This window comes from Lasiodiplodia theobromae (genome assembly GCF_012971845.1).
Source record: "Lasiodiplodia theobromae strain AM2As chromosome Unknown scaffold_4, whole genome shotgun sequence".
Taxonomy (NCBI): Eukaryota; Fungi; Ascomycota; class Dothideomycetes; order Botryosphaeriales; family Botryosphaeriaceae; genus Lasiodiplodia; species Lasiodiplodia theobromae.
The window spans coordinates 1044311-1069407 of NW_023336530.1; the positions used below are offsets into that span (position 1 = coordinate 1044311).

Here is a 25097-nt window from a genome sequence, read left to right on the forward strand (position 1 = left end):
CTCTATCTGGAAGCAAGACCACCAACAACACCACACTTCACATCACTTCAGCCACACCAAAACGCAACAATGGCAGTCGAAGCGGCCGCCGCACAGGGCGCAAACGGCGGCGCACCGCAACTCTCCTTCCCGCGCGACATCTTCGCCGCCCTCTCGCCCGCGCCTTTCCTCCTCGCCCACCTCGATGCCGCATCCGACAGCAGTACCAAGCAAAAAACCACCGCCACCGCCGCCTCGACCACCCGACCCAACGGGCGCACGCCGACCGAATACCGCGTGCCGACCATCAACACGGGCTCGCTGTCGCACTGCAACGGCAGCGCCGTGGTGCGCGTGGGCGACACGGCCGTCGTGTGCGGCGTGCGGGCCGAGATCCTGAAGGCCGACGACGTGCCGAACCCGCCGCGGTACGAAGGGCTGGTGGACATCACGGACGTGCAGGATGACGAGGATAGTGAGGAAGCGTTGGACGACAGGGAGGAGCTGGAGCGCCTGGGGCTGCTGGTGCCGAACGTCGAGCTGGCGACGGGCGCGACGCCCGCGCTGATGCCGGGCCAGCCGCCGTCGGCGCAGGCGCAGGCGCTGACGAGCCGGCTGCTAGGAGCGCTACACGCGGCGAGGGTGGTGAGGGCGAGGGATTTGAGGATCACGTACCTGCCGCCGAGGACGGACGACGAGGGCATGGAGGATGAAGAGGAAGAGACGGGCAGGAGGGAGGTCAAGGCGTATTGGGCGCTGTATGTGGACGTGCTGTTCATCAGCCTGGATGGCAACGCGTGGGACGCCGCGTGGGCCGCTGTCGTCGCGGCGCTGAGGGACACCGTCTTGCCCCGCGCGTGGTGGGATGCGGATATGGCGGCGGTGTTGTGCTCAGACCGTGTGGGAGAGGCGAGGGGGCTGCGGTTGAGGGGTCAGCCCGTGGCGCTGACTTGCGCCGTCTTCGAGCCCGGAAAGGGGAGGGCCGTCGGGGCGCCGAAGGTGTTGGGTGTTGGTGGGGACAGCGGGAAGGCTGCGGAGGAGCAGGAGAGGGCGTGGGTGTTGGCCGATCCTGATGCGTTCGAGGAGGCAAACTGCCAAGAGACGGTCAGCGTGCTGGTGGATGCGGTGGATGGGCAGTGTGTGCTGCATGGCATTGAGAAGAGCGGCGGTGGTGTTGTGAGCAGAGATGTTCTCCGTGGTGTGGTGCAGCTGGCCGAGGAAAGATGGAAGTCTTGGGACAAGGCGTTCAACGAGACTGGCGGCAACAGCTGAAGAGGCTCCAGGTTGTCAACATGAAAATGCGAGTTCGACTTTAAGGAGCAGTTTCAAGGCCGATAAGATATCCCAGACCAATACCGCGAATTCGCTCAGCACAGCGGGAGAGAAAAGACTTGGAAAACTCATCTCAATAGCGTAGGGCACATTAAAAAGGTGCAACAAAAAGAATAGAGGCAAAAAGGAAACATTATACACTTAAAAACAGTCAGCTGTGCCAACGAGTCTAATGAGACCAATCAAAAGCTATTGCAGTACAGTATTCTTCTTCAATTCTATTTAGCGCCTTTTCGTGTCCAATCTCCTTTCAGGTCGAGCTGCCAAGCTGTCTCACAAGTCCAAGCAAATAACTACACAACAAGCGTTTATGGCAGTCAGAAATATTAGTACGAAGAACGTAAAAGCTCCGATGGATCTCTGAGTAGCCTATTCGGAACTTTGAGCTCCAAAACAATGCCCAAATATAATGCTTTGTAAGGACCAGACACAGAGGCACAGGTGGGTTAGCAGGGCATTTTTCCAAGCACTGAATGAAGTAGCGCACTTCTGTCCTTCAATGTAGTCGGAGCTGCGCCGATATCGATGAAAAAAAAATATTCACCCGCGTTGACCTCGATAGAGTCCACATTGCACGCAAGGAGAAAGAGGGATTCCGTAACCACAAAAGATCCAAAGTATATCCCTGGCCATGCCTTCGTTCGCGGAATTCCGGACATGGACATGATTTCGACGACCTGCGGCAGCATCCCCAGGACGAATAGCAGATCGCGGACGAAGACAAGTCTCTCACAGACTGCAGGCTCGGTCTGGGACGCGGTGCTTCAGCCGCTTGGCGACCTTGGCGATTGGTCATTATCAAGGCCGCAACCTTACGTGGACTGGCACCCTTCCGGAGCAAGGCTACCATCTGCACGAGAATGCCGAGCGACGTCGGCTGCGCAGATGACCGGAGAAGCGTCGTAGGCAGGTGCGGAGTTTCAGAGGGAAGTCCGCCCTGACTGCGTCATCACGGACAGGAGGAGCCGGACCAGGCTCCATAATGCGCTTTGCCATAACGCGATGTCTTCTGAGCTTGTCTCCACAGGTTACTGCCATACGGGTCAGAGTCGTCATATAGGTATATCGTGATTGTCACCTACTGCTACCGGAAGTTGATGCAGCGCAGATATGGGTGAACTAGCACGAAGGGTAGACCTTTTCTCCGATTTGAGAGATAACTGAGAGGGCTCATCGGACGCGCCGCGAGCGGTTGTGGTGGTCTAGATGGCGCCTCGTATCCAGTAGCGCTTCCTCCATGCAAGCCATGAGATATGGCGGGGGCCATTTTAGTTCTTACATGTGACTAACATTGTACATACGCCAGAGATTTGAAAATGGTAAGAAGAGCCCAGTTTTCTTATCTTAAGGTCGATATTCTCTTTGTGGCACAAGAAGTAGTTTATAGCGAGCTGTGAAGTGTGAATTTAACTTTATTAATACTCAAATTTAGTATGTAGGTGTTGCATTCTTACGAACTGTTAAGAATCTACGAGTTTCTCATCCATCCAATGGATATTTGCTAGATTTGCTAACATGCTGTTGTAAAGTGCCTACACGATCGACAACGAAGCCAGAATCACTATCTCGGAGAGCCGTATCAGCAGTATAATCGGCCGGAACGTAGTCCTATTGATCCGATCAATGCTAAAATCTTGTAGAAGAGGTGTTTGAGAATAGCACGCAGACAAAACACAAAGCCAATCATGGCCACTCGAAGTCATCGCCCGGACATTTGTTTCAAATACCCATGACATGAGCCAAAAATCAATTCACGCTAACATTCGGCTGCAACGCTCGTCTGTATAGGTAAATAAGACTCATTCATATGATTTGATGGGCGTTGTAGATCTCTGCTGGAAGTGATACAGGCGACTGACACTAGGGATGGCCGTTCCGCGTAAGCACTAATCCTGTTCAGTCGATATTCCAACCATGGGATGATTACTCTACGCTAGTATGAAGGATTGATATGCATACGTTAGATCGTCGTGTATTGTCGCAAAGGATATGAAACCTGGCGCATACCCGACGCGAGAAAGCAACTGTCGGAACTCCATCGGATCAACTTCCTCCCTTTCTTACTAGCACTTAAGAGCCAAGGAGATGGCAATTGGGGAGATGGATTTTAGTTAAAACCATCCTGTTCCCCAGACTGGAGCTACCGGAAAATATTGCTGCGCGATGGAGCAAGGCAGACTTGGCGATAACAACGGTGCAAGGCTCGCAACCAGAGATTACGCCACCCCATCATCTGCAGAGGGGTCGACGTCAGCTCTGTGTGACATTGCGGGGCTGTTTAAAAGAAAACCCCGATCATCTCAAGACCATCTACCGGAGTTTCTCATCTAACGCCACCCTGTGATGACCAGAAAATCTAATGGAATTATTTACAAAACCACCTTGAGCTTTATCATACTTCCATACCTAAGGACAAATGCAAATCAACTACATATTCGTAGTCGACTGAGGCATCATCATCAAGTGAGCGTAAAAACAATTGGAGGAGCGGAGGTTCAGGCGGCGAAAGTAGCAGCTTCTAAGTGCGAAAGACTGGTTCTCTGAAGATCATACTTGAGTTGATTCTCGAAAGATGGAGAGATACACTGAGCCGTGAGTTACAATGTCGAGCCAATCCAGTCTCATGCCTACTAATGGCTTCAATGATCCAGAATACAAACAAGTGGTCTAGAATCTCCGCCAATCTATGGAAATAACAAGGTGGTGCCATTCGAGTGTCTGGGTGAAGAGCCCGCTTGGATCGACTGCCCGCACTGTTCCAAAAGGACAAGGACAAGGGTTGAGAAGTCCGTCTCAGACAAAGGCGGGTAAGCGACCTTGAACCAAGTCTGGCCCATCCACAACGAGATAAATTGACAAGATGATAATGTAGCTTAGCAGCCCTCTGGCGCTGCCTCCTCGGGTGCTGGCGATGCGTCAAAGTCAACCACGTCTGTAGTGTTTGCGGAAGGCAAGTCGCGCGCAGAGATAGCACGCAACCAGATATGTCCTATTCGGGGCCAATGTATGTTCCATCAAAGTTCGCCAACACAAAGTCACCCGAGAGTTTTGGAACGGCATATAGCTTGGGTACATGACCAGACAAGATACTTCAATATTCGACGCGACTTGTGACAGCCGCAGGAAAACTTCCTTTTTGTGTCTAATACTTATCTCTACGCCCAATTCAAGATGAAAATTCCCTTCAAGACCAGTCGGCTGCAAAGGCGTGCTCCTCAGCCCCCAACACTCTACCCTCTGTCTTACCACCGTACGCGCCACCATCCAGAATCCACTGCTCATTGTCATCATTGTCATCCTGCACTCTCCTCCACAACGTCTTCTTCTCCCTCTCCCTCCCTTTACCCTTCTCACCACCCTCGTCCTCGTCCACCTTAGCGATCGGCCGTATTAATGCACCGAGCAACGGATTCTTGCTGAAAGCCCCACCACCCCTCGTCCTGTCCGGGGGCGGAGGTTGATGCAGCGGCCCCTCATCCCCCACCTCCTCGACATCGGCATCGCTGACGGGGCTCTCGGGCCTCTCGACGGCGGCCATCTTCCTGACGATCTTGCCGCCGGCCAAGTCGATGGAGGCGACGACGCGCCTCTTCTCGTATTCTGGCTGGGCGGCCCACTCCTGCTCGCGCAGGATCTTCTGCTGGCGCTTGAGCTGCAGCGCGCGCTCCTGCGGCGACGCCCACATGTTTGTGCCGGACGTGGGCGTGTCGAAGTCGGCGGCCTCGTCGAAGATGCGGGTGCGTTTGGCGTTGTTGGCCTGGAAGGACAGCAGCTTGTCGCGGTGCGCCTGGGCGGCCTTGAGCTTCTCCGTCTCCGAGTCCGACGTGGCCGGCGACGGCGACAGGGCCGGGCTCGTCGTGGTGTGCGAGGACAGGAAGGCGGCGCCGGTCATGTGGCGCGGCTTGCTGGCGGCGACCTCGGCGCGCTTGTGGGCGGCGTTGTTGGCCTCCATGCGCTCGCGGCCGCGCTCCTCGCGCAGGATGCGCACCATGGACTGGATGTCGGCCTGTGACAGCAATGGCTTCTCGCAGAAGGTGCACGGGCCCAGGCCTTCCTTGACGCAGATGATCTTGCCGCAGTTGAGGCAGTTGGGCGCGGCCTCCAGCAGCGGGTGGCGCGTGGCCATGCAGTTGCACCGTCGCTTCGCGTTCTCCTCGGGCGTCGTGGCTGAGAGTGACGGGTTCGTTTGCACCTCAAGGGCGCGGATGGCCGAGTCTAGGTCGTTGAGCACCGAGGACTGGCCATGACCGGGGGTGCCACCAGTGATTTGGACCTTGGCTTTCGCTTTACTGGGGGCGGGCGAGGCGGTGCGGGAGGCATTGCGGGAAGCGTTGCGGGAGGCGTTCTTGGAGGAAGATAGGGAGTCGGAGATCAGAGGACCAGCTGCTGAAGGGGGCGGTTTGACGCGCGGGTTTGTCGAGGTCGATGTATTTTGGGGAGTAGATTGCTGTTTTGCTTCGGGCTTCTCTTGCAGATTGAATGCGCTGTGGGCGGCTTCCCTGTTGTCTTTGCGCGGCTTGGATTTCCCAGACATGTAGTCCTCTTCATCCCGCTTCATGTAAGCGCCGCCGACACTGCCGGAGCTTTCGACCTGGCGGGCGGGCAGCTGGTGGATGTTCTTCTTCTTTTTCTGGCCTCCCCTCTTAGCTTTGGGTACTTCTGAGGGGCCATTATTTGCTGAAGGCGCGGGGCTGCGGCGAGAGTTGAAATTGGTAATGAATTCCAAAGCTTGTGGTGAGTCTCCCAAAAGGTTCTTGAGGTGGTCTGCAGCTGCATCGGGCGATTGCGATTCGCTGTACGTGATGATCTGCTTGAGAGACTCCTCGTCCAAAGGGAGCAAGCGCTCCAGCTGAGGCAACGCCCAGGTGACCAGGGTAGCGTCGGGCATCTGTGGCGTGTTCTGCACGTTATCGAACAGTCTTCGGTCAGGTTATCTGAGACAGATCTGCGGTCTTGTTGCAGATTGCAGTTTTGTCGAGGCTTAGAATAGTCTACGAAGTAAGACCCGGGGTTGTCGGTGTCGGAGGCAGCAGGCGAGCGATGACGCGAATGGCGGATGAACTGCGGCACGGTGCCTGGCCCTGCGCCTGAAGCTTCTCTCCACCCACCTCACCACCAACCACGCGCAAGCAGCCAATTCCCCGGTCTTACAAGCACTTTTCTTGGAACAGCAACATGGCTACTGACGTCGCGCTCGAGACCTCGATGGTGAGCATTTCCTACCGCAGTGACTCACCAGCTACAGCTAACGCAATTACAGGGCAACATCGTCGTCGAGCTCTACAACGACCATGCACCGCGTACCTGCAAAAACTTCGCTACCCTTGCCCAGCGCGGATACTACAACAATGTCATCTTCCACCGCATCATCCCCAACTTCATGGTCCAGACCGGCGACCCCACCGGCACCGGTCGCGGAGGCCAGTCCATCTACGGCGAAAAATTCGAAGACGAGATCTCGGCTTCTCTCAAGCATACCGGCGCGGGCATCCTGAGCATGGCCAACAGTGGGCCTAACACCAATGGCAGCCAGTTTTTCATCACCCTGGCGCCCACACCCTGGCTCGATGGGAAGCACACTATTTTCGGTCGCGTCAAGAGCGGTCTGCGTATCGTCCAGCGCATGGGTCTTGTCAAGACCAACAAGGAGGACAGGCCTGATGAGGAAGTGAAGATCGTGAGGGCTAGGATTCTTGAGAAAGATGAGGAGGTGTGAGGACATCCGCCTGACCTCCTCACACTCACCACAAGCGTGGAATGTTGGAGATTGGCGGTGATAGGCGGAGATGAAGCAGATGCTGTAGGTCCCTCAGCATATCCTGGTCCATTATTAAGTTGAATCCTGTCCGCCCGAGGCAGGATCAATGGTGACTCCCGGCTCGGGTACTACTGCCGGAAACCGCGGACGTATTGTGTTCGCCATATGATATTGATTTTGGGTCACACGTGGCTCTGCAGCTGCGGGGCTGAGGCGAGCCGCCCGGGCAGATCCATTCAATCAGCTTCTTCCAGTTACTACTAATGACGGTGGGCGCTAACACATGAGCCTGTATGGCCGGACCAATTCTGGGCCTTTGGAAGCGCCCATGCTCGAAAGCGCCCTCGATATCTCGATAACATATCAAAAATCAGCCGGGGTACAAGATGCACTCCAGGCGCACTCCTAATAGGATCTTCGGCGAATAGAGTCCGAGTCTACGTTCCGCGTAGACCATTTACCTCCTTTCAACATGGCTTCTCACACCTGCTGAATTACACTGGATCTGACGTCGCCTTTGACTGTTCTGGGACTATCTTGAGTCTTGGGTCGTCTGAACCAGCCCACAAATGTACTCGTGAATGGCGCGTAACGACCAGGAAAGATGGGATCCTCGCCCTCATCGTTACCTGTATAGAACCATGAATGCGTCGAGCCTGTCTCAGCCGGGAAATCCGACTCTTCTTAAACAAATTGAATGGTATTTCGCGCCTGTTGGGGACAGATGCGATGTTTTATTCGTTCCGTTGATCCCTGTCTCTTCCTGACGAAACAGGTACCATCCTATGAAGTCAAGATACCGGGTTTTAATACGTCAGAAGTTAGCGCCAGGCACGGTCTCAACTTAGGTTGTTTCGCGCTCTGCACACTAACAATGTGATTGCGAGGAGCCGCCGGCTTGCTGGGCCTCCTGAATGGTCGCATGGAATGATTACGGCGCTAAAGTTGGGCGAGCACAACTGGGAGTAACATCAGATCATTGACTGTTCGGCTACACCTTGGTTCCTGCCGCAGTGCTCAGTTTTTTTTTTAACTCTTTCTTCTTCGAGTCCTTTCCATAATTTTCGGGAATCGTTCGAGAAATGTTTGTTGTGGGAAACGTGTTTCCGCGCATGAATTCGCAGAAGCTTGGTGTTGCTTGGAACTATACGTACAGCTCCTCCACCTTGCTCGGCGACTTGCAAGATGATCTGCTCTCTCAAACAGGTCCCCACAAAAAAGCCTGCGCTTGGGGACTTCGTGGCGTTGTTTGTGAATGATGCTGCATACTTGCTTCAGTTGCTTACGGAGCAAGCACGCGGACGGGAAAGATCTTCTGCAACCCACTTTGCGACCTATACCTGCTTGCTTGAGTGTAGGCTCGAGCTCCCGTAGATCAGCCGCGACGTTTATCAAACCAGGGGGGTCTCGCTACCCAGCTTCGGAGGAGTCATGACGAGGTGGACGTTTGTGGGCTGGCGTTTCATCGAGCGCCAGCTGAAACTATGCAAGCATCAGCAACACAACACGCGAGAGAGCCTCCGTTCGACCACGACGTCTCGCCTCCGAGCTAGCGAGACCCGGTTGATCGACCGGCTCTATGTAATATGCGCAGCAGCCAAGTCAATGACGAACTTGGCCCTCACACCCTGGATCGTTCAGCCGACCGCTCGGGTACTTTTGTGCTGGTCACCAAAGTATCGCTGAGCATACTTTTTGTATCTCATGTATTCGTTTACACCTTTGTTTAATGATGTCTTCTAAGACACATGATCCTTCTCGGGGACCAGTTGCACTGGTCAACTCTCCCCAGCACCAATGGCACATATCGTTGAAGACATTCCTCGTCGGTCTTGGTGCCTTGGTCGCTACCTTTTTCCTTCTGGCTGGTTCAAGGATTATCCACAAGCCAAAAGGTCGATTCGATCTCATCATCGAGGAGATCGCCCCCTCTGTCACCCGAGCGGACCTGAAGGAGGCTACCGATGCCGTCAATGAAATTCTCAACCAACTCATGGCCGAGCTTAAGGCTCACCCTTCCGGAATGTCGACATATCCGTTAAGGAGACCGAAAGAGGAGTGTAGGCCGGCGAAGAGACAGTTAATCCCCGATCTCTTTGCTGGTCTTTTTGGTGGCGATAACAAAGAGGGCGACGGTGAAGGAAACGCAACCGACGGAGCAGTAACAGGGACCAATGATGACAGCAGTAGCGGGAGCAGCCTTCTCAGCGGACTTTTTGGAAGCGGACAAGGAGAAGATGGCGGTACTATTTCTACACTGGCTAAGCCTCTTGTCAACGCGCTGGGGAACATGGTTGCCGAAGGAGTGTCGGGAAACGGGCCTCTTGGAGGTATCCTGGGCGGCATCACGACTGCTCTTGCTTCAGGTGCCAACGCTCTCGGGGCCGGTGTGGGTGAGGGTGCTATCAAAGGCCTCAAGCTCGAGAACATGACGAAGATTCAAACAGTGAGCAATGCTCAAAGTTCTGGGATATCAAGTATCGCTAAGAACTTGGGTGAAGGGGCATCGGAAGCCATCTTCTCCAGCCTTGATCTCGACAAATTGACACCATCGTCAGAAACGCTTGCGCTGGCGGCGAGTGCTCTAGGAAGCGGTCTTGGAAACGGCAGCGCATCTGGCCTCAAGCTCACGCAGAACATCTCTGGCCCTGACTCCACCCAGACAGGCATTGCTGGATTGGCGGGCAATCTCGGGTTCGGCTTGACCGACGGACTCTTCAGTAACATCGATACCGCATCATTCATGGATAGCTCAGCGAATCAGGGGTTCATGGAGACTTTGGCGCAGATTCCTGGTCCGGCAGGAAGAGGGCTCGGCAAAGGCGCTGCGATTGGCCTGAAGCTTGTAAATTCCAGCTCCGACTCGACAGATTCTAGCAACGACACTTTCGATGTTGCCACGGCCAGCGAGTCCTTCACACGCGAGCTAGCCTCCTCATTTCTAGGCAATACCAACCTCCAGCAAGTCGATCAGCAGCAGCTCCTTGAAACTCTTGCACAGGTAGCCCCGGCTATTGGTCAAGGTCTCGGTAGAGGTGCAGCTGCAGGCTTGAAGCAATGCTGTGCTTCTGCCGCATCGTCTTCTTCCTCTCCAGCGTCGTCTACAGCTCCTGCCGACGGATCCGGCACCAAACGCCAGGTTGACTCACCACCATCAGCATCTGGATCATTGGATCTCCAAGGAATTGCCGGGAATTTCTCCCAGAATCTCGCCCAAAGCTTCATCGGGAATGTTGATGTATCACAACTTAGCGGGGCTGAAGCCCAGAAGCAACTTCTCGAGACTCTCAGTCAAGCTGCGCCGTTCGCTGGTTCTGGGCTCGGCCAGGGTGCCGCGGAGGGCCTTGGTCTTACTGGCAGCACATCTGCAGACAGAAAGAGAACCACAAAAAGACAAGATTCGGGACAGAACAATGACGATTCGAGTATCGATGATATCGCTCAAGGCTTCACACGCTCGCTTTCATCCTCTTTCTTTTCCAATGCAAATTTCAGCGCCCTTGTGTCGAAGGCAGTTGGTCAAGGCTCTGACATGATCGGATCAGCCGTGCAAGGATTGGCCCAAGGTCTTGGAAGTGGGGCTGCTACTGGACTCGGTCTGCAGAAAGATGTACATGAGCCTATTGACAGCCAGGATATTGGGTCGGTCCTCAAGGGGTTCAGTCGCTCTCTGACAACGAGCTTCCTCGCCAACGGCACACTACAAAATATCCAGGACAAGGTTGGCAGCTTTGACTCTTTTCCTGTCATCCCCGCGGTCCAGGGCCTTGCGAAGGGCTTCGGTAACGGTGCCGCTTCCGCATTGGGTCTGCAGGAAGCTGCTGTCTTAGACCCCAGCGCAACTGATATCCCCACCGTTGCCCAGGGGTTCTCGGAGTCGCTTACCCAGAGTTTCCTATCCAACGGCACTACACAGAGGCTCACTTCTCTGCTTGGAGATCAGGGCTCGACAATGCTTGGGTCCATTGCTGAAGGCCTTGGAAAGGGTTTCGGTAGCGGAGCGGCAGAGTCTCTTGGCCTCCAGTCTGCCGCTGCTGAATCAAACGCTTCCGACGCTCCCGCAATAGCGCAAGGGTTCAGTAGAGCTCTGACTACCAGCTTTCTCGCCAATGGTACGCTCGACAAGATTACACAGCAAGCCATGGACGTTGGAGGCGGACTGACCGACAACATCGACTTCTCTAAAGTCGCCGAAGGTCTTGGTATCGGGCTCATAGATGGCGGGAGCATGGTCATCTTCATGCAGACGGGCGTGGGTGATGCCAGCCTGGCTGAAGACTCGCAAAAGTTCAACGATACCGTCGGTGGCGCTGCCACTGGCTTCGGGCGCGGCCTATCCAGCGAAGCTGTCAAAGCCATCTTCATAGCCCTCGGGAACGAGGATGTAGCCAGCAACCTCGCCGGCACACTCGGCGCTGGCACCGACCTCGTCAATACCCCCCCTTCCGCCGCCTCTCCCTCAGCCGCTAGTCCAACGACGAGCAAACGCTCCATCTCCATATCCTCCAGAGCCGCCAAGCGCCAAGCGCAGCAGCAGCAGCTCAACACCACCACCATCGCCACCGCCCTCGCCCAGACCCTCAACCTCACCACCGTCAACGCCCTCCTCCAAGACGGCGCCAACGCCCTCGGCTGCACCGGCGTCGGCGGCCTCATCCAAGTCGGCCTGGGGCTGCAGCAAAACCTCCTCGACGGCCGCACCCCAAACCTTACTCCCCAACCCTCCCTCCTCTCCAACCTCCCCAACCAAACGATAAACATCACCTCCCCCTCCTCCGACCACCTCTTCCAACTCACCCTCCCCACCCTCTCCCTCACCATCAACGGCCTGCCCCTCGTCAAGCTCGCCGCCCTCCTCGCCGCCCACGTCTTCGCCGTCGCCCTCGCCTTCTACCTGCTGCTCCCCGCCGCCCTCGCCCTCGACGCCGCGCGCGGCCTCGCCGTCTTACTTCATCGCCCGGACCGCCTGCGTTTTGCCGACAAGACGGTGACGGTCCTGCAGACGCTCGTCGTGCCCGCGTTCGCGGCCGCGGGGGCGGCGCTGGGCGCCGTCGCGGTGGGCAGTGCGGCGCATGGGCGGACGCCGCATCAGGTTGTGGGGTGGGTGACGGTGGGGGCGGCGGCGGTGGCGGGGGGACTGCACTACGCGGCTAGCAGGATGGCTGAGGACGGGGGCAGCGGCGAGGGTGAGGGGGAGGAGGGGCAGCAGGAAGAGAAGGAGAGGGAGAAGAAGAGGCGGCTAGTCAGCCGCGCGAGCGCGGTCGCGGCGCAGCTGGTGCTCGCGCTGGCGCAGGTCGAGCTCGTGCTCGGGTTCCAGGATCTGAATGAGATTAGCTTCTGCGCGACGCAGGGGGTGCCGCTGCCGTTGGCGGTGGCGGCCGGGGCGGTGTTGACGGGGGTGGTGTTTGTGAGTGTTGGGGCGGTGGGGTTGAGGGTTGTGGTGGGGAGGTGGGAGAGGGGGAGGGGGAGGATGAGGAGAGAGGGTGCGACGGAGGGGGAGGAGGGAAGAGAGGAGAAGACGGAGGAGGAGCGGCCGCCGCTTGTGTCGAGATTTAGTAATTGAGTTTGGTATGGAGAAGGGGCAGACATAGTGAGTAGGACTTTAACGGCTGATGTATGACATTGACTAATTGAGACAGAAAAATGAAGGATCGTATCGTTAAATTATCGTGACGAGAGTGGAAATCGTTAACGTAGTGAGACAAGAGTGGAGAAGTCCCAGTCAGGCTATCTACAGTTGCAGCATGATTTGCAGCTTCTCCGGATCGAAGTCTTCCTTAACGCGCAGGACCTCCTGCAGAATCTCACGGCCCTCCTGCAGTGTCTGACTGTACTCCAAAGCAGTCACGCCATCACTCTCGGCATCTTTGAGGGTCTGCACGTACTCTGTCATCGTGCACTTCTTCTCATGGATACGCCCCTCCAAACCGTCCAGCTCCTCGGAAATAGTCTTCACTTCCGCCCTCAGACGCCGGCATTTTTCGCTACTCTGGCTGGCGGTCTGAAGAGCGCGTTCGAGGCCAATTTGGAATCCATCAAGCCTGTCTTTGAGGCAAGACGTCTCCGTGATTGTATTTTCAAGCTCGATCGCGCGTTTGTCCCATGATTCTCGTTCACTTGATGCTTGGCTTTGGGAGGAAGGTCAGTATCAAGGTGTAAGAGGGTAGAGGATGACACTCACACGGCAAGCGGGATGAAAACAAATGGCACGATAACAGAAGCCTTGATGAATTAGCTCACCATCGACACAACTCAAGGCTAAAAACTTACAATGGAGAAACCGATAGTTCTCATGGCTGCATCATGTCTTTCGTTTAGAGCTGTTGTGTGCTCTTTCTGATGTTGACCAATTTGGTCGCCAAGTGATTGTAGGTGGTCCTTGGCTTCCTTCTGCTTCAACATGGTGTCATCCACGTCGACGGCTATTTTGCGCTCGGCGGCTTCGATTTCCTCAATCACGCTGTGAAGTTTCGTACGCTGGAAATCCTTGATGAGTTGGCTGGCATTTCCCACGGCATCTTCCATCCTCGACCATTGGCTTGTGGCGTCACTGAGGAGGAATCCGAGGTGGCCAGCTTCTGGGCCGAAATCCTGCCTGTCGACGTAGGCTCCGCCGTCACTTAGCGCCTCCTGCATCTGCTCGATGCTTTTGAAGGCTGTATTGATTGACTGCGATGCTCCGCTAGATTCCTCCCTGAGTTGATCATGGGTCTGACTTTTTAGTTCCTTCGCAGCCTGCCTGCAATCCTCGACAAGCTTCTCCAGCGTATCACACGTGACTATCCCATCGGGTGCTTGGATGGTGCTCGTATCTCTGCGCAGTGGTCTCAGTGTCAGTGCGCCTCGTAGCAATGCATAGTGAGTCGCATGCACGGAGCTTACATGACGAGCACCCCGTTTCTGTTCGCAACAATGACATCGAGATTAAAGGATGTATCCTCCCAGGATCCATCCATCTTGCGCAGACTCGCATGCAGGATCGTCGAGCCATGTTCCACCTTCAGGCACACGTTCCTAGCGGACTTTGAGAAGTCACGTCCTTCGACATGGAATGACCCATCGGCGTTCCCCAGCACGGGGTCGAGCTGCACGAAAGACCGCCTGAAGTGGCCATCGAATTGCTTGCATTCAGCGGTCAGCAGAAAGTCCGAAGTGACGGAAACGTCGCGCGATGATTTTGTGAACGACATGCTGGAGTAGGTGAGTTGAGGTTGGAGTGGCGAGCATAAGGCAGCAGGATTGCGGTTAAGAAGCTCCAAGCAGGCGCAGCCCGTGGCGCAGGTGGCGTGGGCTGTTCAAGGCGACACCCCGCGTGACTTTGTGGACCAATGGCACAGAGGGATCAGCAAGGGTAGACGGGAAAATCAGGGGGCCTGCGTGCCTGCCGGCGGACGCTAAGCCGTCGAATGCAGGATCCGATACAACACCTTTCTTTGAGCCGTCACATCGCCGTTTCCAGCAGGAGGCTTGCGCGGAGCCTGCAGATTCGATGCTCTTGCCATGCACTGCAGCTGACTAAGCACACATTCTCTAAGCGAGAGTCTGAAAATCCTGCTGTGGCTGAATGCGCAAGCCTCCCCTCCCTCTGGTGATCCTACGAGTCTATAATCATCCACCCTTTCCGGACACGTTTGCACGTGACGAGCCTCCCTTGGCAGCCATTTCATCATGGCCCGGCATCCTTACTACCCGCAAGACCTTCAGCTGCATCATTACACCGAGAACACTGTCGACCTGGCCACCCTCTTTGCCGGCTTCGCGACTGGTGTTTCCATCATCTTGGGCGCCGCCTTGCTTCTTGCGCAAAGGCGCCGGCCATCAATCAGTGCTCTCGATCGATTCCTCGTACTATGGTTCGTGTTGTGTAAGTACCCTGGGCAGAGCATACCACGCATGCCTTCACTCACTAATCCGTATCAGCTGGTTCCCTTCACTGCTTCTTTGAAGGCTACTTCATCTTGAACCATGCTCGTATGCCCGCCGCTCAAGATTTCTTTGGCCAGCTATGGAAGGAGTACGCAAAGTCCGATTCCCGCTACCTGGCTGCCGACCCGATGGTCTTGACCCTCGAGACAATCACCGTGGTATTTCACTTTCTCATTTTGCCCTAGACCTATGCACACTCACTCACTATTGTATAATAGCTCGTCTGGGGCCCGCTTTCCTTTCTGACCTCGTGGTGCATCGTCTCTGAGTCGCCGCACAGGCTCTCGCTCCAAGCTCTTGTCTCCACCGGACATCTCTACAGTGATACTTTGTATTATGTGACGAGTATCCTGGACATGAGACGAGGTGTCTTGCATTCTCGCCCGGAAGCGCTGTATTTCTGGGTGTACTTTGTGGCCATGAATGCATTATGGATAATTGTCCCTGCATGTAAGTGCATTCGATTAAATACATTGTGACATCTCTAACGGTTGCCGCCAGTCATTCTCTACCAAAGTATCACCGGATCTGCCCAAGCTGTTGCCACAACGAAGAGGCTCACCCGACCTGGCCTCACGTCGGGATATCGCAAGGAAAACCCAAGGATAACGGCCATGAAAAAGTACAAGGCACTTGCCCGCTCCCAATCGCAATAAAACCACTCCATGATGGTTTCAACTTCTCTCGGCTATTATTACTCCATCGAAAGCGATACCGAGCGGCGTTGTCTCTGCTCAGGCGCGAGTGAGTTCCTTGTCATGCGGAAAACGGTCTCACTAGTACCCTGTAGTGCGAAGACAGTAGATCGCCTTCGTGTAGCTAATTGAAATGAGGTGCAAACGTTAGGCAATGAAAAGACACCATTGCTAAGGATCAAGATCCATGAGCAGCATAAGGCGATTCACTTCGTGAGATGTCAAACCATCAAAACGTATCATAACTGACGTCCGAGAGAATAGGACAACATTCACACAAGCGTCAACTCGCGAATTTCGAAATGTACAATGCTTCGGAGAAGCTCCACCTCAAATCCCTTCCAGATGTACACACCTTCCCATATCCAGGAATCATTCGCTTCGTCCTTGACGCAAAGAGCGACAAGAGGAGCTGTCGTAGTTGCATTGTCGCCTCTACCCGCCGATCCACGGTATGCGGTCCCATCTAGCGCTAGAGGTCGGATGACGAGTATATCTTTTCCAGACTCCAGAAGAGGGAAAAGGTACTTCGTTCTATCGTGCCAACCAATGATCAACCAGCGGGGACATGTCTCCAGTGTCGGCTGCCACACCAGCCATTTTGCAACGAATCCGCACTCTGTGATCATACCGGAGACACTGCCACCGCCATCATACGAATGGTATCCCCTCCAAGGAGAACCGTGACTGTCACCTTCGAAGCTGTTTCTCAAATTTGGACTTGCCGGTGCCCAGCGAAAGCCTGGAGATGCGAGCCGCGGAGCGCTGGAAATCAGAAAAGCCGTTCTAATTTCCTTGACTTGGAGAAGAAATGGCTCCATGCGTGTGAAAACCTCTGCCCCACACAGCAGGCTCCATATGATCACCATATCCGTCTCGCGCGTTGCATGTCTGTGGGCGAGAAAAGATCCAGCCAGTTCGAACGAAGGCGTCTCGCTTCCTCTGGATACGATGAACGGCGAGGCGGCGAGCGAAAGAACAGCCAGGTCAATCGCTCCTTTGGCGCAGACATTTCTCACTACCTCAACTGCAGGAATAATGCGGTCTTCCCCGCATAGCAGGTAGAGATTTTGAGAGCCCCGGAATCCTTCGAGCAAGGTCCATGCACGCACGCTCCAGTCGCTAACAAGCCACGACGATAGCAATGTCTCAAGATCCTCGGTATTCTTGCCGTAGACTGTGCACTCCATCACGTCCCTGTCGCACACGAGTGTGATCTTGGAACACTGGAATATGTTGTTAATGTTCCGGATTGCCTCTTTCCTCAGCTCCACCTCATCCGGGATACATGCGCAATCGATCCAGAACGAACCACAGCCGTGCTCCCTTGCGATCGCCGAGTATTTTCGTAACATGCAAGAGTTTACTCCTGTCTCCGGGCGACCCCCTTGGCCGTGACTCCAGACGTGCGAGATTGCCATGGTGTTCTCCCCCGCTCTCGTGTACTGAATGGACGTATAGCCACCATCAATGGATATTTCAACAGCTCGTGGACTGGGCGTATGGATATACGACTCTCGGTCCCACTTTACCAAAGAGCAGGTCCGTCTATTGCACCATGAAGCGTGCATACTTTGATCTTTCCTTTCCGAATTCGCAAACCTCTGGCAGCGGTTTGAATCCCGCCCATCACAGGTCGCAAATCCGCTTGGAGTGTTGACGCAACGCGGCTCCCGATTACCGAACTTGGCGATCAGGCGATGGAACAAGGTGCGGAAGTCCAGGGTGAGGGATGCGCGATTCGTTCGGAGGAGCTCGAACGTCCAGTTGCAGAGATACCCAAGCTCTGTAGTATCCGCGACTGCGTCTTCTATCTCCGACACGATATTCTCCATCAAGTCGAAGCCGGCGACGGACAGGAGATCCAGCCACTGGTCCGGCTTCTCCCCGTTGAGTATAGCAACCAGCGCGAGGTAGAACAGGAGCATGGTTGCACGCTGCCATGCAGTCCAAAGGAAAGACTGGCTGACGATGCGCGCAGCGTGGTACTCTTTGGAGTACGGACCGGACTGCAGCACAGCGTCTGAAACGAAATCACAGGAGTTCAAGTAGGCCGGCCGATTAATTTGCTTCGCAGCGTCAGCTATCGAGAAAGCGCCGTCGTGTAAAGTGACGGCGATCGAGTTCAGTGACGAGAGGAACTCGACGTAGCGTTTCAGCTCTCGAGCAAATTCTAAAGAGTAAGTACCCAAAGTTTGCATGGATGCAATCGACTGGATGATCCGCAAAGTGGTCGAGTCGAACAGTCGGTTGACTTTGAGGTTTTTCCAGAGCTGAATGCGGTATACTTGAGAATCCAGGATATTGTACGGATCATCCTTGTTACCCGGTGGGATTCTGTCCAAGGGTTCGTCTGACACCAAAAAGCGGTTGAGATACTCGTCCGGTACTGCCACTTTATTCACGAGGTCTGGATCATCTTCCCAGGTGGGATTCGCAAAGACAAAAGGATAGTCCGTGACGATGGCTTCCACGGTGCCTTGTGGAATGATAGGGAGGCGTGTCAGTATATTCTTAAGCTCGTTCAGCGTCTGCACGTGCGGGAATTGTGCGGCTGGCGCAAAGGTGAAAGTGGAACTGAGCCTCTCACTCATCCTGGAGAAATGGCCTCGAGGCTCAAGCGAGTCCACGAAAAACTGGAAAAACAACTCCATCACTTGCGGTGTTGACTGTGGTACGATTCCCTCGGGCTCCGGTACTGGGTCTTGTGGGATGAATGGCGTTAGAAGAGGAAATAGCATGAAGAGGTAAGGGAAGTAGAACACTTACGCAAGAATGCCGTCCGAGCGGTTTCACCAGGTTTCGCCGATGGCTCCTCGTTCAGCCTGTAGAGCTCCGAGACGACGGTATCGACCCTCCCGGGTTCCTCAATAACCGGTACGCGGAAGAAGAGCTGGGGGAGGTCAGCAGATCCTGAAAATTCCATTGTATGCTGATGCATACCAGGCGCCCTCGGTACTCCGGGCCAAAATACGCGTAAAACGACCCCTCCTCGCTAGCTTCATCGCGAACATCTGTTGTTGACATGGCTGAGAGCACTCTGTGGGTGGTCCAAGAGCACAGCTTATCCGGTGCATCGCGGATACAAACACTTGCGTTTCGGAGCGAGCTCCTCATGGGGCTGAAGCCGTTCTAAATTTAGCTTGCCTTCATCGGATAAAACTAGGGATACAACAGCCCAGACAAGCAAGAGTTGCATTTCAGCCCCCACGGTCTTTCGGGTGTCTTAGCGGAACAACCGACCCTACCATTTCTTATGGTTGTTCTTCATCTATCTGGAATGCAATCAAAAAGTCAAGACAAATAGTAGGTGACAACCTCAAAATTTATGTCTGACTATTCAAAGCTGAGGTATAGGAGAAGCCATGTCTCGGTACCCCTCATGGCTTTTTTCGTCCCCAATGCCAACTATATGTATTCTCTAATAAAGCATATTGGCAGATCAAACAGATTTCTATTAAGGACTTAAGTTTGGGATTTTTCAGATACTTATGGTATCTCACCTCCTTCAAGGAAGCTTGATGCGTACGCTCCAGTCGCTTACTAACAACAGTCCCCTATTAGGGTTTACGAGCCGTGCACTCGAGTAGTGCGACGCTAGTGCAAGGGTCGTATAGGTTTTGCCACTTTTGGTGTTTTACGAGCCGTGCACTCGAGTAGTGCAAGGGTCGTATAGGTCTTGCCACTTTTGGTGTTTTACGAGCCGTGCGCTTGATTTGCGGCCAGGCTATACCAAATTAGGAACACGCCATCAACGTCTTGTAAGTCACGGACATGTTCCTCTCCTCTTTTGTGCTTTTGGCTTGACAAACTTCTGTTAACCTTGTACCGGTCAATGTCTCAGAGCTAAGATAGGAGAAAGATAATAGAATTCTCGCGTACGTTGGCGGGGCGAGAATTGCGACGAGGAAGGTAAATCTCGGCGGTTCCTTCCTTCATCGTCAACATCCACATGACAGGCCTCTTATTCGACCACTATATATTTCACCCGATGTACACCCGCGTCTCTACATAAGGTAACACCCAACTCCCCTTCGGCACGCTCGATTGCCACGTCGCCTCCGCTTCGCTGAGAATAACTCATTTTCCACTTGCCTTTCATTTCTCTGTCTTCGCTTCGTACACCAACGATGGACCAATTTCTCATCGATAACACTCCGCTTTACCTCAAGCTCGTTGAGAGGTTCAAGCCGGCGGCGTCCAGAGCCGATGTAGCTGAGGATAAGGCAAAGCCCATCATAATCGGCGCTCGAATCCGACCAATGGTTGAAGAAGAAAGCTCAAACGGTGCCGTGGCTAGTGTTTACCCACGCGAGGGCGAGCCGGGAGTCCTTGACCTCCATGAGCTGCGCAAGACTGTTAGGGGAAGTGCGGCGTTGAGCGTAAGTTTCTGAAAGTATAAGGGTGCGCACGACTAACCAAGAGCAAGTCATCCAGCTTCCTCGTAGACAAGGTTTTCTCCCCAAGCGATACCACCGATGCGATTTACGGTAGCCTGGTGCACCCTCTCGTTCCATGGGCATGGTGTGGCGGTGTGAGCACTATTTTCGCCTACGGACAGACCGGCTCGGGCAAAACCTACACTGTCAGCGGCCTCGAGCGTCTCGTTGCTCATACTTTGTTTTCTGGAGCTTTGGAAGGCACTCGCAACATCTTCATCTCCATTGTCGAGCTAGCGGGAAACTCGGCCTCGGACCTTCTCAGCGCTCGAAAGCCGGTTTCTATACTAGAGGATTCATTCGGCACGACCCATTTGGCCGGAGCGTCGGAATACCACGTTGTCGACTCGGCTTCGTTGATCAAGTATATCGACTACGCTGCCTCGTTTCGTCAAACCGCCTCGACGCAGAAGAATGACGCCTCTTCCCGGTCTCACTCTATTTGCAAGATCCGGCTCGAGAACCCTTCTCTCCCGCAAGCCGATGACGGCTTGCTTTTCCTCGTCGACCTCGCAGGTTCCGAGGCGGCACGAGACGTGTCAGCGCATTCATCCGAGAGAATGAAAGAGGCACGCGAAATCAACGCCAGTCTCTCCGTCCTCAAAGACTGCATCCGGGGCAGTGCTAACCTAGATGGGCTCGGCGGACTTGTCAAATCAACAACTCCTGGTCGGAAGGCCTACATCCCCTTTCGCCAAACTGCCTTGACCAAGCTCCTCAAGCACGTCTTCGACCCAGCCGCGGGCCGGAGCTGCAAGACTGCCGTCATCGCGTGCCTCAATCCTAACCTTGCAGACGTAGCTGCCACCAAGAATACCCTGAGATACGCCGAGCTTTTGCGAATCACATCCCCGAAGGCAGTGCCACTGAAGTACGACCCAGCAAAGCCAGTCACCTGGTCAAATCAACAGCTCAAAGACTGGATCGTGAATAACGTAAGTCACGGCTCACTTGCATGTCAAGAATAAAAGAGGCTCACAGTCGTCACAGTCAGGCACACCGCCAGTATCCGCAGACCTACTCGCCCCATCCGAATCCGGCAAGCAGTTGCTTCACTTGCCTGCTCCAGAGTTCATCAGCCGTTGCCTCAAAACACCGGATGTATCACAAGATCAGGCCGTAGCCTTCCAAGCCAAGTTCTGGAGACTCCACATCGATTCTCAGCGCACTCCTGCGGCCCACAACTCGCGAGGTCAAGATGACAAGCAACCCACCGATTCCTCGGCCGAGCCGTCCGATGCGTGGGAACATTCCAGTCGCGAGCCTAAGCCGGAAATTGAGGCGCTTCCGTTCAAGAAACGCCTGCGTCCCGGCATGGTAGTCTCCTTAGCCCCTCTCCCTGAGGGCTCCGGCAGCCCTTTCATCAGTGGCACCGGCCGCAATCTCGTCATGCTGTTGTCCGCGGAGACGGACTCGACGGCGCAGGCGTCGGATACGGACATGAAAGCCTATCGCTGTGCCTTTGTGGCGCCGGGAATTATGCCTGGGGCGTTTGAACTACATCCTTGGCTGCAGTGCGTGGTTCACGAGCGCCACATGGAATCTGAGGTGATTCTTGAGTATGATTCGGCCACGCGATATTATTACGAGACTCTATGAAGTGCGCGTAGGTAGTATTGCATCATGTTACGGTAGTGATCTTAGGAGCAATAGAATGACCTGCGTACCCAGGAGGGGGGGGGGGGATAGTTGGGGACAGGGTCGCCCTTGGTATTTTCTTATGATGGCAATTAGGCAGCGCTGGCACCTATCTTTCTCTATCAATTCACACTCGGTGGGAGATTCTAGCATTCAACAATATTTCCAAGGGTTGCAGTACAAAGGGGGTTCTATCAGTGGTCCGAAGGCTCAGGGTACCATGGGTCGGTCACACCTTGAGCATGCCCCCCAATACATGTTCGGCGTGTTAAAAGACGCGTGCCTGCTCTCACTCAAGCACGCAACATGGCGAAAATTCACTTTACGAAAATGGCATCACAGCCGTTCAGATCTGACGGCCAACAGCATCATTCCCGGCCCACAACCGACGAACAAGCCATTCATAGCCAACACCATCCGGCAGAAGAATGGTACAATAATCCACAAGGAGGTGCAGGAACAATGACACCAGAGCCACCATTATCACGTTTTCTCCGCTTACAAGTCATATTACCAGCCCCGTGGTCCCAGACACCAGCATGGACCCCGCAGACATGGGTCTACAGCCCGCCAACCCTGAGCATGAGCCCTCCAACCCTTAGCATGAGCCGTCCAACCCTGAGCATGAGCCCTCCAACAATCCCGAGCGCTCCAATCCTAAGCTCTCCACAGCTCCACATCAGCAACAACACCAGCAGCCGCGGCTACTTCCGCAGCTGCATCGGCTGCTTCAAACACGCCTACTGCCTCACGTTCAGCGACGCCTGCAAGGACCACGCTTACTGCCGTTACTGCTTCAACCACTTCATCCGGCTCTCTTGCGACGGCCCCTCCACCGTCGACGAGGAGAAGGCAGGAATCGATCGCGGTAGATCAGTCCCCGCGTCCGCCAGCACCCGGACGTTCCCGCCCCGCTGCTGCGGCCAGCCCACGTCGCTGCCGGACAACGCGCTGCGGCTCGTGCTGGATGCGGACGTGTTGCACATGTACATGCTCAAGCGGGCGCGCAGCCGCTTGCCGTTGCGCGAGCGCACGCACTGCGCGGCGCCGGACTGTGGGATGTGGTTGACGGCGGAGGAGGCGATTCGGGAAGATGATGAGGGTGGTGGGATGTGGATGGGACGGAAGAGTGGTGGTGGTGGTGAAGAGCAGCAGCAGGACCAGGGAGTGGTTGCGTCGAGGGAGCTCAGGAAGTGCAGCAGGTGCTCGGAACGGACGTGCACTGCTTGCAAGCAGTTGGGGAGGGGGCATTTGGACGGCGATGGGAAGTGGAAGGAGTGCCCGGTGGACGAGGGGGCGGTGCGGCTCGAGACCATGGCCGATGGTATGAAATGGACGAGGTGCGGTGGGTGTGGGGTGTGGGTGGAGCTCTCGGTAGGGTGCAGGCACGTTGTGTGAGTTCCTACCTCCTCTCGCTCTTTTTTTTTTTTTGGCCTTCGGACCCGAGACTAATGATCTGGTGGCAGTTGCCACTGCGGCTACGAGTTTTGCTTCAGGTGCGGTAGCGACTGGACGGCGTGTCCCGGCCACAGGCTGAACCCTGCCTTCTTCATGGCAAATGAAGCGCAGCGAAACACTTCTAATCCCAACAACATGCGAGACCATCCTCCTCTATCCAGTGCTGATCCCTTCAGACCCCCGCCGATGCCCTCTTCGCCGGTCATAGCCCGGACTCCTCGCCCGCCCGCCCGTAGGACCGCGGCGGAGCCACCAACCTCGACAGGGGAAGGGGAACAGGACCTCAACGCACTCCAATCCCTTGTCTCCAGTGTTGCGAGGAAGCTGCCAGGGCGGACGGGACATTTGGCGCCAGCTTCATCCCAAGAACCACTCTATTTTGGCACGTTGAGGTCACAACTCTCTCAATCAACCTCCAACAACCATCGAACTATTAGCAGACTGCCTTCTTTGCGCGAGCGGGATGAATAGAAGAAGCTGAGAGACAGTGTCCTGGCAGGATTTCTCATGCGGATGCTCAATGGGACAGTGTTGGGACTCGCACAGCGTTTGCGCTTTTGCTACAATCTATTAATGTATGGTGAAATTAGGATTTAGTGTACTTATAGCTCATCTGCTAGCCCCGGAAGTTGCATGATGGGGGAAGGGACTTGTCGTTAGTATGAAACTTTCTGTGGTTCCCAACAAATTTACCTTAAAACCCATGAGAATTGAAACGTATGCTCCACCAACACAAAGTCTAGGACCTAATATCTCTCCTAAGGAGAAGAAAAAAAGGGGAGGACTTAGTTAGGGATAATACGTATGTACATACAGTGTCTAAATCTGAGACCAACCAAGATTCCAGCGTGTGTAGCACAGTCTTCGCTTGAAAATAACGAAGATGAACCAATTGGCATTGCATCTACGAAAATTAAACGGTGATCCGAGACCCAAATAGCTGTTTGGCCAGCTTGCTCGCCTCCCGCTCATCCATCCTCTTGAAGTAAGCAACCACATTCCTGCGCGTCGGCAAGAGCACCCACGGCGCCGCCTTCTCCGTCATCAAGCTCAAAAGCCCGTAGAAATGGATATCCGCGGCCGAGAACCTCTCGCCGCAAAGCCACGTCTTGCCCTCGAGCTCCTCATCCAACCGATTCAAGAACTGGTTGACGACCACCTTCTGATTCACCCGCGCCTCGGGCGTCGGAATCCGATTCCCCTTGTAAAAGTCGATCGTCTCCGGGTCGTTGCGGTACCACTCGATGACGGGCTGCGCGATCTCGAGGTCCATCCGCCGCAGCCACATGCGCGTCTCCGCGCGCTGGAGAGCCGTGTCGCCGTACAGCGATTTTCCGCCCTTGGCTGCCACCTCGTCGAGGTATTCGCAGATGGCGGTTATTTCGGTGAGGACGAAGGACTCGTTGATGCGGAGGGCTGGGAGTTCGCCGCGCGGGTTGACTTCGGTCCGGTAGGGTGGTTTGCGGTTGTCGAGGGCCATGATGTCGACGGTTTGGACGTCGAGGGAAAGACCTCCGCGCTCGAGGATGAAGAGGCGTACGACGTAGGGATTGACTGCGAAGGAGTCGTAGAGGAGCATCTTGTCTGGTGAGGCTGGAGTGGTGATGAAGCTTGAAACAGTCGAGTTGCAGAGGGGTTGAAGCTGGAGCACGTTGTGGAATAAGTTCTCGGGCGCCTGTTTGAGATTATATACAGAATAATACGTTCGACCTCCGTTTTCTGCCCGGGAGTTTATCCCCTCAGTTGAGCTATAGATGTTCTATAAATCCGCTAAAGTCCGCCTTGGGATGACGGCGGGGTTACGGAAATCTCGTATAGCCCCGCAAGTTTTATCTAAAAAGGCAATGTGCAGCTTGTCATGTAGGTATTGTC

The 25097-nt window shown here is 54.8% G+C and overlaps 9 protein-coding genes across 9 annotated transcripts; 5 read left to right on the forward strand and 4 right to left on the reverse strand.

The window, feature by feature from the left end:
- Positions 1 to 69: 69 nt before the first annotated feature.
- On the forward strand, positions 70 to 1251 carry LTHEOB_1737 (3 exoribonuclease; the record flags this gene model as incomplete). The annotated part of the gene is made up of 1 exon (XM_035510471.1): positions 70 to 1251. One exon carries the CDS (start codon positions 70 to 72, stop codon positions 1249 to 1251), a length of 1182 nt encoding a protein of 393 aa, XP_035366247.1.
- Positions 1252 to 4495: 3244 nt separating this feature from the next.
- Positions 4496 to 6199, reverse strand: LTHEOB_1738 (C2HC5 finger domain containing protein; the record flags this gene model as incomplete). The annotated part of the gene is made up of 1 exon (XM_035510472.1): positions 4496 to 6199. The coding sequence occupies one exon, from the start codon at positions 6197 to 6199 to the stop codon at positions 4496 to 4498; it is 1704 nt and encodes a 567-aa protein (XP_035366248.1).
- A 287-nt stretch (positions 6200 to 6486) lies between these two features.
- Positions 6487 to 7027, forward strand: LTHEOB_1739 (Peptidyl prolyl cis-trans isomerase; the record flags this gene model as incomplete). The annotated part of the gene is made up of 2 exons (XM_035510473.1): positions 6487 to 6519; positions 6572 to 7027. The coding sequence occupies 2 exons, from the start codon at positions 6487 to 6489 to the stop codon at positions 7025 to 7027; spliced, it is 489 nt and encodes a 162-aa protein (XP_035366249.1).
- A 1771-nt stretch (positions 7028 to 8798) lies between these two features.
- Positions 8799 to 12632, forward strand: LTHEOB_1740 (uncharacterized protein; the record flags this gene model as incomplete). The annotated part of the gene is made up of 1 exon (XM_035510475.1): positions 8799 to 12632. The coding sequence occupies one exon, from the start codon at positions 8799 to 8801 to the stop codon at positions 12630 to 12632; it is 3834 nt and encodes a 1277-aa protein (XP_035366250.1).
- Positions 12633 to 12800: 168 nt separating this feature from the next.
- Positions 12801 to 14259, reverse strand: LTHEOB_1741 (Glutamine-serine-proline rich protein; the record flags this gene model as incomplete). Its single annotated transcript, XM_035510476.1, has 4 exons — positions 12801 to 13197; positions 13251 to 13291; positions 13340 to 13883; positions 13952 to 14259. 4 exons carry the CDS (start codon positions 14257 to 14259, stop codon positions 12801 to 12803), a joined length of 1290 nt encoding a protein of 429 aa, XP_035366251.1.
- Positions 14260 to 14737: 478 nt separating this feature from the next.
- On the forward strand, positions 14738 to 15651 carry LTHEOB_1742 (EBP domain-containing protein; the record flags this gene model as incomplete). The annotated part of the gene is made up of 4 exons (XM_035510477.1): positions 14738 to 14933; positions 14990 to 15153; positions 15214 to 15445; positions 15497 to 15651. 4 exons carry the CDS (start codon positions 14738 to 14740, stop codon positions 15649 to 15651), a joined length of 747 nt encoding a protein of 248 aa, XP_035366252.1.
- Positions 15652 to 17218: 1567 nt separating this feature from the next.
- Positions 17219 to 18717, reverse strand: LTHEOB_1743 (uncharacterized protein; the record flags this gene model as incomplete). Its single annotated transcript, XM_035510478.1, has 4 exons — positions 17219 to 17238; positions 17372 to 18394; positions 18460 to 18583; positions 18634 to 18717. 4 exons carry the CDS (start codon positions 18715 to 18717, stop codon positions 17219 to 17221), a joined length of 1251 nt encoding a protein of 416 aa, XP_035366253.1.
- A 1103-nt stretch (positions 18718 to 19820) lies between these two features.
- LTHEOB_1744 (Diatom spindle kinesin 1) lies at positions 19821 to 23461 on the forward strand (the record flags this gene model as incomplete). The annotated part of the gene is made up of 6 exons (XM_035510479.1): positions 19821 to 20072; positions 20120 to 21064; positions 21120 to 21688; positions 22110 to 22198; positions 22285 to 23141; positions 23402 to 23461. The coding sequence occupies 6 exons, from the start codon at positions 19821 to 19823 to the stop codon at positions 23459 to 23461; spliced, it is 2772 nt and encodes a 923-aa protein (XP_035366254.1).
- Positions 23462 to 24138: 677 nt separating this feature from the next.
- Positions 24139 to 24804, reverse strand: LTHEOB_1745 (Glutathione S-transferase; the record flags this gene model as incomplete). The annotated part of the gene is made up of 1 exon (XM_035510480.1): positions 24139 to 24804. The coding sequence occupies one exon, from the start codon at positions 24802 to 24804 to the stop codon at positions 24139 to 24141; it is 666 nt and encodes a 221-aa protein (XP_035366255.1).
- Between the last annotated feature and the right edge of the window lie 293 nt (positions 24805 to 25097).